Here is a 13,094-nt window from a genome sequence, read left to right as displayed (position 1 = left end):
CTGCACATCCAGTTGGAAGAATGTCTCAAGTGGGGTACCACAGGGCTCTGTCCTGGGCCCTGTATTGTTCAACATCTTTATCAATGATTTAGATGAAGGAATTGAGGGTAAACTGATTCAATTTGCTGATGACACAAAGCTAGGAGGGATAGCTAATACTAGAGAAGAGAGAGAGAGGATTCAAAAAGATTTAAATAAACTGGAGCAGTGGGCAGCAACTAACAGAATGGTTTTTAACAGGGAGAAATGCAAAGTACTACATCTGGGCAATAAAAATGAAAAAAGCATATACAGAATGGGAGGAATAGGGCTAAGCAACAGCACATGTGAAAAAGACTTGGGTATACTAATAGATCACAGACTGAATATGAGTCAACAGTGTGATGCAGCAGCAAAAAAGGCAAATGCAATTCTAGGATGTATTAACAGAAGCATACAGTCTAGATCACGTGAAGTCATTATTTCCCTCTACTCCTCTTTGGTCAGACCTCATCTGGAATATTGTGTCCAGTTTTGGGCACCACATTTTAAAAAAGACATCAACAAACTGGAGCAAGTTCAGAAAAGAGTGACCAGAATGGTGACCGGTCTGCAAACCCTGTCTTATGAGGAAAGGTTGCAGGATTTGGGAATGTTTAGTTTGCAAAAGAGAAGACTGAGAGGAGACTTAATAGCTGTCTACAAATATCTAAAGGGCTGTCACATTGTAGAAGGATCAACTTTATTCTCATTTGCACAAGGAAAGACTAGAAGCAATGGGATGAAACTGAATAGGAGGAGACACAGATTAGATATTAGAAAAAACGTTTTGACAGTTAGAGTGATCAATGAGTGGAACAAGCTGCCACGAGAAGTGGTGAGTTCTCCTTCAATGGAAGTCTTCAAACAGAGGCTGGACAGACATCTGACTGGGATGATTTAGGGAATACTGCTTTGAGCAGGGGGTTGGACCAGATGGCCCAGGAGGTCCCTTCCAACTCTACAATTCTATGATTCTATGATTCTATGATACTCCACTTAATGGGGTACTTCATTTAAATGGGTATTCTACAGTGCTTCAATAAGTACTCCACTTAAATGGGTACTGCTCTTAAAGGGGTACACCATAATGCTTAAAGGGTTCTCCACATTACTTATTGGGGTACTCCACTTAAATGGGTACTGCATTTTAAGGGGTACTCCACAGTGCTTAAAGGGGTACTCCACTTAAAAGGATACTCCACACTGTTTAAAGGCATGCTTCACTTAAAGGGATACTTCATATTGCTTAAAATAGGTGCTGTACATAAAGGGGTATGCTACCTAAATCAAATGCATACTTGATCAAGATTCAAGGCAGGCATTAGGCATCAATCTTGTAACCCTGCCCCACATGCCCACACCCACTTCCTGCCTTCCCGTGTCTTACTCCTTTCCTCGCTGAGTTTAGAAACTTCCCAGAATACCTGGTTTCTAGTAGTTTTTGGACAGATTTTGAGGTTCCCATGGGATTGACTAATCGTATTCTGTAAATCTCTGGAATTTTCAAGAAGCGTGGCATCACAGTGACATCATATCGCTAGAACATGCTGTCATTCGCTCATCGGTACGGTTCTGGATCATTGTGAGCCAGTTTTCTGGATTTCCAGAGAGAGATTTCCAGTCGGATTTTCACCAATCCACAAGTCACAGTGTATCCTCGGCATCTGCTGTAACTTGCTACTACACCCGTAATACCCCTTTAAATATTTTGACAATATGATAAATGGGTGTGGCTAAAATATTAGAGTCCAGATCATTCCTGTAAGAGTCCAGCTCCGCCGATCATGAAATGATTGACATGTTCACCAGTGTGAAATCTCAAGCAGGCTGGCACAGGACCACCCCTTCCCTGATCGTCCATTGCTTCAGGGGGCGGGGCAGCTATATATCAGCCAGTTCTCCCGAAAAAGGACGGGTGCTCTTCAAGAAGCTTCTCGCTCTTCATTCATTGAGATGACTTCTGTTATTGCCGGGTGATAACATTCATGGATCTATAGCGGCGCTGACAGTTTAGTATGTGAACCCCCCGTGAAGCTGTGGGGCCATGACCTCAACTTCCAGCGCATCCCTCCCTCTGAAATCCAGCCGCCTCCTGGACTTTGTTGAGTACTTTGATGTTCATCACATATAATGGAGACGATGAGATCGTGTGCATTGTGTGGCGGTGTAGTTCAGTAACACGGTGCGCTCAAACTCTAGAAAAAGCGCGAGGGCGTTCTACGGGATAAAATATCAGTCTAACTTGTTGTCTGTCATACTTTACAGCAGTCTCAAAAATAATGCGGTGTTAACTAAAAAAACCCCACACCCAACAGGAGGCATTCTGGAGGCAGGACTTAAAGGTTTTTTATTTCCCATTTTCAGAGAAAGATGTTGTCGGATAAGGCATGTAAAAACAAACACTTTTACAATTTACCGCTTGTTAAAATTTGCAACCATTCTTGAGATATTAACACTTTTCTTTTGTTTACAGTTCATTGCCTAGGAGACCGACCACCGCTGCTTTCTAGCTTCTAAGCGCAGTACTGAAGCTGGCGCAGGATTTGGAGGTAACACCATGCTCCAGAGGTCCTGGCCGGCTTCAAAAAAGTGCTTTCAAGCTCAGAAGAAAACAACTTGTAAGCCCTGCACATCTTCTGCTGTATAGCAGCGGTGGTCGGTCTCCTAGGCGATGGGACAGTAAGCAAAAGAAAAGTGTTAATATCTCAAGAACGGCTGAAAATATTAACAAGCAGTAAATTGCAAAAGTGCTTGTATTTACAAGCTCTATCCGATGGTACCCGTTTCTGAAGGTGTGAGTAGCCCCTTTAAATGTCATGGATTTGATGATTTAAGTGTTGGAAAGTGATCTGGAGGCTTCCTTACACTTTCTCAACAAATGGAGTCGAGGGAGAGGAAAATTGTGAATGGAGGGAACCCAGACGGGAATATGAGTGGTGTCATTGGGGTTAAAGATTTTCATGTTGTGCCTCTGCTAGAGTGGGAGGAGCTTGAAACAAGTCTGTGCAGCTTGGAGAGGCAGTCTGTTGTACAGCAAATAAAATGTCCAGAGACTACAGCAATATAAATGCAAACTGACCAAGTAATGACCGTATCGTGTACAGCGGAGTCCACAGGCTGTCAGTGATGGAGCAGAATCCGCGGTTCATCATTCCGAGCCAAGTAAATAAGATGTATCCTTCCATTGCATTATGCACCCTGGACAAGGAGACGGGGCAGTGAAGGTTAGAGACAAAGTCAGACAAACAGGACGACATTGAGGGCGACAGGTAGCGGAGATGAGAATAACTCGTCCCCACAATGCTGGGAATTGACGGCACTGAACGCGGGGGCCGCAAAGCATCCTGGGTATCGTCTCTCCTCGTTAATGTAATGGCCTCGGACAGGACTGAACACGGGCACTGCTTACACACAATGACAGTGACAGGCAGGGAGGACATTGCCGGCTGCACCAGATGTGCACACCGCCACTCACTGCGGTAATGGCCCCAGCCTATGTGCTGCAGGGGCCCCTGGGGCCTATGATCAGGAATCAGCACCTGCCTAGGACTCTGAACCCACCGAAGTAATGCCTCTGCGGGAAGCTTTAGGCAGCGGCAGCATTTGTAGAGGCAGCCATATTAGCGGGCACTAAGGTGTCATGGTGACATATCTAGAACGGAAGGCATCCTGAAAATAATCTATTTGTTTCATCGGTCTGACACCCATAAATCATCAATTTTCTTTTTTTCTTTTTTTCTATCAGGTCAACAAGTTCTGGGGCTGGTTGAAAATCAGAGTGATTGGTACCTTGGAAATCTATGGAAAAACCACCGACCGTGGCCGGCGCTGGGCAGAGGCTACAACACAGGTACAACTTCTGCAGGGGACTTTCATTATAAGTGGTCTGGAGGAAAGGCCGTATAGTGAATATAACTGCTAGAATACAGCCTCGATGTACAAGGATACATCTACTATAATACTGCCCCTGTGTACAAGAATATAACTACTATAATACTGCCCCCTATGTACAAGAATATAACTACTATAATACTGCCCCTGTGTACAAGAATATAACTACTATAATGCTGCCCCTATGTACAAGAATATAACTACTATAATACTGCCCCTATGTACAAGAATATAACTACTATAATACTGCCCCTGTGTACAAGAATATAACTACTATAATACTGCCCCTATGTACAGGAATATAACTACTATAATACTGCCCCCTATGTACAAGAATATAACTACTATAATACTGCCCCTGTGTACAAGAATATAACTACTATAATACTGCCCCTATGTACAGGAATATAACTACTATAATACTGCCCCCTATGTACAAGAATATAACTACTATAATACTGCCCCTGTGTACAAGAATATAACTACTATAATGCTGCCCCTATGTACAAGAATATAACTACTATAATACTGCCCCTATGTACAAGAATATAGCTACTATAATACTGCCCCCTATGTACAAGAATATAACTACTATAATACTGCCCCTATATACAAGAATATAACTACTATAATACTGCCCCCTATGTACAAGAATTTATCTACTATAATACTGCCCCCTATGTACAAGAATATAACTACTATAATACTGCCCCTATGTACAAGAATATAACTACTATAATGCTGCCCCTATGTGCAAGAATATAACTACTATAATACTGCTCCCTATGTACAAGAATATAACTACTATAATACTGCCCCTATGTACAAGAATATAACTACTATAATACTGCCTCCTATGGACAAGAATATAACTACTATAATACTGCCCCTATGTACAAGAATATAACTACTATAATACTGCCCCTATGTACAAGAATATAACTACTATAATACTGCTCCCTATGTACAAGAATATAACTACTATAATACTGCCCCCTATGTACAAGAATATAACTACTATAATGCTGCCCCTATGTGCAAGAATATAACTACTATAATACTGCCCCCTATGTACAAGAATGTATCTACTATAATACTGCTCCTATGTACAAGAATATAACAACTATAATTCTGCTCCTATGTACAAGAATATAACTACTATAATACTGCCCCCTATGTACAAGAATATAACTACTATAATACTGCCCCCTATGTACAAGAATTTATCTACTATAATACTGCCCCCTATGTACAAGAATATAACTGCTATAATACTGCTCCTATGTACAAGAATATAACTACTATAATACTGCCCCTATGAACAAGAATATAACTACTATAATACTGCCCCTTTGTGCAGGAATATAACTACTATAATACTGCCCCCTATGTACAAGAATATAACTACTATAATACTGCCCCCTATGTACAAGAATATAACTACTATAATACTGCCCCCTATGTACAAGAATTTATCTACTATAATACTGCCCCCTATGTACAAGAATATAGCTACTATAATACTGCTCCTATGTACAAGAATATAACTACTATAATACTGCTCCTATGTACAAGAATATAACTACTATAATACTGCCCTCTATGTACAAGAATATAACTACTATAATACTGCCCCCTATGTACAAGAATATAACTACTATAATACTGCCCCCTATGTACAAGAATTTATCTACTATAATACTGCCCCCTATGTACAAGAATATAACTACTATAATACTGCTCCTATGTACAAGAATATAACTACTATAATACTGCCCCCTATGAACAAGAATATAACTACTATAATACTGCCCCTTTGTGCAGGAATATAACTACTATAATACTCCTCCTATGTACAAGAATATAACTACTATAATACTGCCCCTATATACAAGAATATAACTACTATAATACTGCTCATATGTACAAGAATATAACTACTATAATACTGCCCCCTATGTACAAGAATATAACCTCTATAATACTGCCCCCTATGTACAAGAATATAAGTACTATAATACTGCCCCTATGTACAAGAATATAACTACTATAATACTGCCCCCTATGTACAAGAATATAACTACTATAATACTGCCCCCTATGTACAAGAATTTATCTACTATAATACTGCCCCCTATGTACAAGAATATAACTACTATAATACTGCCCCCTATGAACAAGAATATAACTACTATAATACTGCCCCTATGTACAAGAATATAACTACTATAATACTGCCCCCTATGTACAAGAATATAACTACTATAATACTGCCCCCTATGTACAAGAATTTATCTACTATAATACTGCCCCCTATGAACAAGAATATAGCTACTATAATACTGCCCCTTTGTACAAGAATATAACTACTATAATACTGCCCCCTATGTACAAGAATATAACTACTATAATGCTGCCCCTATGTACAAGAATATAACTACTATAATACTGCCCCTATGTACAAGAATATAGCTACTATAATACTGCCCCCTATGTACAAGAATATAACTACTATAATACTGCCCCTATATACAAGAATATAACTACTATAATACTGCCCCCTATGTACAAGAATTTATCTACTATAATACTGCCCCCTATGTACAAGAATATAACTACTATAATACTGCCCCTATGTACAAGAATATAACTACTATAATGCTGCCCCTATGTGCAAGAATATAACTACTATAATACTGCTCCCTATGTACAAGAATATAACTACTATAATACTGCCCCTATGTACAAGAATATAACTACTATAATACTGCCTCCTATGGACAAGAATATAACTACTATAATACTGCCCCTATGTACAAGAATATAACTACTATAATACTGCCCCTATGTACAAGAATATAACTACTATAATACTGCTCCCTATGTACAAGAATATAACTACTATAATACTGCCCCCTATGTACAAGAATATAACTACTATAATGCTGCCCCTATGTGCAAGAATATAACTACTATAATACTGCCCCCTATGTACAAGAATGTATCTACTATAATACTGCTCCTATGTACAAGAATATAACAACTATAATTCTGCTCCTATGTACAAGAATATAACTACTATAATACTGCCCCCTATGTACAAGAATATAACTACTATAATACTGCCCCCTATGTACAAGAATTTATCTACTATAATACTGCCCCCTATGTACAAGAATATAATTGCTATAATACTGCTCCTATGTACAAGAATATAACTACTATAATACTGCCCCTATGAACAAGAATATAACTACTATAATACTGCCCCTTTGTGCAGGAATATAACTACTATAATACTGCCCCCTATGTACAAGAATATAACTACTATAATACTGCCCCCTATGTACAAGAATATAACTACTATAATACTGCCCCCTATGTACAAGAATTTATCTACTATAATACTGCCCCCTATGTACAAGAATATAGCTACTATAATACTGCTCCTATGTACAAGAATATAACTACTATAATACTGCTCCTATGTACAAGAATATAACTACTATAATACTGCCCTCTATGTACAAGAATATAACTACTATAATACTGCCCCCTATGTACAAGAATATAACTACTATAATACTGCCCCCTATGTACAAGAATTTATCTACTATAATACTGCCCCCTATGTACAAGAATATAACTACTATAATACTGCTCCTATGTACAAGAATATAACTACTATAATACTGCCCCCTATGAACAAGAATATAACTACTATAATACTGCCCCTTTGTGCAGGAATATAACTACTATAATACTCCTCCTATGTACAAGAATATAACTACTATAATACTGCCCCTATATACAAGAATATAACTACTATAATACTGCTCATATGTACAAGAATATAACTACTATAATACTGCCCCCTATGTACAAGAATATAACCTCTATAATACTGCCCCCTATGTACAAGAATATAAGTACTATAATACTGCCCCTATGTACAAGAATATAACTACTATAATACTGCCCCCTATGTACAAGAATATAACTACTATAATACTGCCCCCTATGTACAAGAATTTATCTACTATAATACTGCCCCCTATGTACAAGAATATAACTACTATAATACTGCCCCCTATGAACAAGAATATAACTACTATAATACTGCCCCTATGTACAAGAATATAACTACTATAATACTGCCCCCTATGTACAAGAATATAACTACTATAATACTGCCCCCTATGTACAAGAATTTATCTACTATAATACTGCCCCCTATGAACAAGAATATAGCTACTATAATACTGCCCCTTTGTACAAGAATATAACTACTATAATACTGCCCCCTATGTACAAGAATATAACTACTATAATACTGCCCCCTATGTACAAGAATTTATCTACTATAATACTGCCCCCTATGTACAAGAATATAATTGCTATAATACTGCTCCTATGTACAAGAATATAACTACTATAATACTGCCCCTATGAACAAGAATATAACTACTATAATACTGCCCCTTTGTGCAGGAATATAACTACTATAATACTGCCCCCTATGTACAAGAATATAACTACTATAATACTGCCCCCTATGTACAAGAATATAACTACTATAATACTGCCCCCTATGTACAAGAATTTATCTACTATAATACTGCCCCCTATGTACAAGAATATAGCTACTATAATACTGCTCCTATGTACAAGAATATAACTACTATAATACTGCTCCTATGTACAAGAATATAACTACTATAATACTGCCCTCTATGTACAAGAATATAACTACTATAATACTGCCCCCTATGTACAAGAATATAACTACTATAATACTGCCCCCTATGTACAAGAATTTATCTACTATAATACTGCCCCCTATGTACAAGAATATAACTACTATAATACTGCTCCTATGTACAAGAATATAACTACTATAATACTGCCCCCTATGAACAAGAATATAACTACTATAATACTGCCCCTTTGTGCAGGAATATAACTACTATAATACTCCTCCTATGTACAAGAATATAACTACTATAATACTGCCCCTATATACAAGAATATAACTACTATAATACTGCTCATATGTACAAGAATATAACTACTATAATACTGCCCCCTATGTACAAGAATATAACCTCTATAATACTGCCCCCTATGTACAAGAATATAAGTACTATAATACTGCCCCTATGTACAATAATATAACTACTATAATACTGCCCCCTATGTACAAGAATATAACTACTATAATACTGCCCCCTATGTACAAGAATTTATCTACTATAATACTGCCCCCTATGTACAAGAATATAACTACTATAATACTGCCCCCTATGAACAAGAATATAACTACTATAATACTGCCCCTATGTACAAGAATATAACTACTATAATACTGCCCCCTATGTACAAGAATATAACTACTATAATACTGCCCCCTATGTACAAGAATTTATCTACTATAATACTGCCCCCTATGAACAAGAATATAGCTACTATAATACTGCCCCTTTGTACAAGAATATAACTACTATAATACTGCCCCCTATGTACAAGAATATAACTACTATAATACTGCCCCCTATGTACAAAAATATAACTACTATAATACTGCCCCCTATGTACAAGAATTTATCTACTATAATACTGCCCCCTTTGTGCAGGAATATAACTACTGTAATACTGCCCCCTATGTACAAGAATATAACTACTATAATACTTCCCCCTATGTACAAGAATATAACTTCTATAATACTGCCCCCTATGTACAAGAATATAAATACTATAATACTGCCCTCTATGTACAAGAATATAACTACTATAATACTGCCCCCTTTGTGCAGGAATATAACTACTATAATACTGCCCCCTATGTACAAGAATATAACTACTATAATACTGCCCCCTATGTACAAGAATATAACTACTATAATACTGCCCCCTATGTACAAGAATATAACTACTATAATACTGCCCCCTATATACAGGAATATAACTACTATAATACTGCCCTCCTATGTACAAGAATATTACTACTATAGTACTGCCCCTATGTACAAGAATATAACTACTATAATACTGCCCCTATGTACAAGAATATAACTACTATAATACTGTTCCTATGTACAAGAATATAACTACTATATTACTGCCCCCAATGAACAAGAATTTAACTACTATAATACAGCCCCTATGTAAAAGAATATAACTATTATAATACTGCCCCTATGTACAAGAATATAACTACTATAATACTGCCCCCTATATACAGGAATATAACTACTATAATACTGCCCTCCTATGTACAAGAATATTACTACTATAATACTGCCCCTATGTACAAGAATATAACTACTATAATACTGCCCCCTATGTACAAGAATATAGCTACTATAATACTGCTCCCTATGTACAAGAATATAACTACTATAATACTGCTCCTATGTACAAGAATATAGCTACTATAATACTGCTCCCTATGTACAAGAATATAACTACTATAAAACTGCTCCCATGTACAAGAATATAACTACTATAATACTGCCCCTATGTACAAGAATATAACTACTATAATACTGCTCCTATGTGCAAGAATATAACTACTATAAAACTGCTCCTATGTGCAAGAATATAACTACTATAATACTGCCCCCAATGAACAAGAATTTAACTACTATAATACTGCCCCCTATGTACAAGAATTTATCTACTATAATACTGCCCCCTTTGTGCAGGAATATAACTACTATAATACTGCCCCCTATGTACAAGAATATAACTACTATAATACTGCCCCCTATGAACAAGAATATAACTACTGCCCCCTATGTACAAGAATATAACTACTATAATACTGCCCCCTTTGTGCAGGAATATAACTACTATAATACTGCCCCCTATGGTCACAGTCACACCCTCCCGTGCTCCATGGTGCTGATCACTGGTGTACCTGCGTATTTCGTGCTTGTATTCGTTAATTACTTATTGACGTCGTCTCCGTCGGACTTTAGCGCTGGCCACGAGTGATTTTTCAGGCTGCTGAGGTGTCAGTGTTGCGTCCAGGAGTGTGAGCAGGTAATGTTCCGTTCTGTGTTCTGCAGACAGTAAGATGTATTTCATTCACCTTCACTCTACAAGTTGGAAATAAACTTCTTAAAGCAATGCTGCCTCTGGAAGATGTGAATGCAGAATCTTAGGCTACGTGCACACGCTGCGGATTGTGGTGCAGATTTGGCCGCGCAGATTTTGTAAAATCCGTAGGTAAATCTGCAGGTCAAAAGACCTGCGGTTTTACCTGCGGATTGCTCTGCGGTTTTGCCCTCCGGTTTTTCATCTCCACAATGGAGGAGATGGCAAACCGCAGCGGAATCCGCAGAAAGAATTGACATGTCAATTCTTTCTGCAGTTTCAAAACCGCGCGGAAAAATCCGCACCGTCTGCACTGCGGTTTTTTATTCCCATAGGGAATAATGGTACTGTACACCGCAGCAAAAACTGCTGCGAACCCGCAGCGGCCAAATCCGCTGCGGAACCGCAGCAGAATCCGCAGCGTGTGCACACAGCCTTAAAGTGACACTTTGTTAGTGGCTTGTAAACTGAGTCCGTCACCTTTACAGAAGAGTAATAGTAACCCGTCATAAGATTCCTGCTGCCTGAACCGTCGGCAGCATGGATGAGGCATCGGCTGTATTATTGCAGTCATGTGTGTTTTACTCTGAGTTGCTGTGGTGTTTCAGAGAGAACATACTTTGGAAAGCCAACTGTGGACAGTGGATGTCTACTGACTAAGCCGAGGAAGGTTGTTGGCATCTTCTCCCCACCTCAATCACCTTGACTGACTGATGCCTCTCTGTACACACATATAGGGAGAGACCATTCGGTCTAGGTGATCGGTGCAGGGAGAAGTTGCCATGAATTAGCTTTGGACAAGGTATCCGAGACCCATTCCCCCAGCTAGCTTTTCAGAGTATGATTTCTCTCACACACAAATGGCTGCAGTCGAGCAGCAAGTATCTGATTCATGTTGTCTATAGTTTCAGCAGATAACAGGTTCCCTTAAACAATTGATGCCACCTGAACTCAACTCTTGGGTTTAGGCATAGTTAGAACTGATAAAACCTGTCTTGGTTGCCATGTTTTATTGATAACCCACACATGTAGTAAGTGGGGGTGAGTAGCGTAAGTGGGGGTGAGTAGTGTAAGTGGGGGTGAGTAGTGTAAGTGGGTGTGAGTAGTGTAAGTGGGGGTGAGTAGTGTAAGTGGGGGTGAGTAGTGTAAGTGGGTGTGAGTAGCATAAGTGGGTGTGAGTAGTGTAAATGGGTATGAGTAGTGTAAGTGTGGTTGAGTATTGTAAGTGGGGTTGAGTATCGTATGTGGGGGTGAGTAGTGTAAGTAGGTGTGACTAGCGAAAGTGGGGGTGAGTATTGTAAGTGGGAGTGAGTAGCGTAAGTAGGTGTGAGTAGTGTAAGTGGGAGTGAGTAGCGTAAGTGAGGGTGAGTAGTGTAAGTGGGGGTGAGTAGTGTCAATGGCGGTGAGTAGCGTAAGGGGGAGTGAGTAGTGTAAGTGGGGGTGAGTAGCGTAAGTGGGAGAGAGTAGTGTAAGTGGGAGAGAGTAGTGTAAGTAGGGGGAGTAGTGTAAATGAGGGTGAATAGTGAAAGTGGGGGTAAGTAGTGTAAGTGGGAGTGAGTAGCGTAAGTGGGTGAGAGTAGTGTAAGTGGGAGTGAGTAGCTCTTGTTATTAAGGTGCATTACATAAAGCTTATCAAGGGCTTGTAAAAACCCTTGTCCCTGATGAGAGAGACCAGACCACCTGCATGAGAGTCCCGTCACATTTCTGAAAGTGAAGAGCACATCCCTCAGAAGGAGGGGACAGGAGTCGCTACAATAGAAGTGGATAGGATTTGAGCCGCAATGCCGGAGTATTGCCAAATGTACGTAGCTGCGCTGTTCTGCTTTAACTGTTAACATCAGGATCCTGAAGACGGCTGATTGGTGGAGACTCCGAATGTTGGACCCCTATAAATCTGATATTGATGAGCCATCCTAAAGATACGACATTAATGTATTCTGTCGGACAGAATCCTTTAAATACAAGGTCAGTAAGGAATACTGTGCTGCCATACGCTCCGCTCCACCTCTGTCTAGTGTGAGTGATTTCCTTTTTGGCCTCTCGTCTTCCTTCACTAGCGCTATTTCGCTGATATTTTGGCTCCT

General features: G+C 38.9%; 1 protein-coding gene across 1 annotated transcript in view; it reads left to right on the top strand.

The window, feature by feature from the left end:
* LARGE1 (LARGE xylosyl- and glucuronyltransferase 1) overlaps window positions 1–13,094 on the top strand; it is a 437,502-nt gene that overhangs the window by 344,555 nt on the left and 79,853 nt on the right. Inside the window, exon 7 of the mRNA XM_073567486.1 lies at window positions 3,767–3,871. Within this exon, the coding sequence (XP_073423587.1) occupies window positions 3,767–3,871 (105 nt within the window). The remainder of the gene's footprint in view (window positions 1–3,766; window positions 3,872–13,094) is intronic.

Source organism: Dendrobates tinctorius, unplaced genomic scaffold, assembly GCF_039654945.1.
Source record: "Dendrobates tinctorius isolate UK_male_01 unplaced genomic scaffold, ASM3965494v1 ptg000020l, whole genome shotgun sequence".
Classification (NCBI taxonomy): domain Eukaryota; kingdom Metazoa; phylum Chordata; class Amphibia; order Anura; family Dendrobatidae; genus Dendrobates; species Dendrobates tinctorius.
Note: the sequence above shows the minus strand (reverse complement) of the source record. Positions and strands in the feature narration are given on the sequence as shown.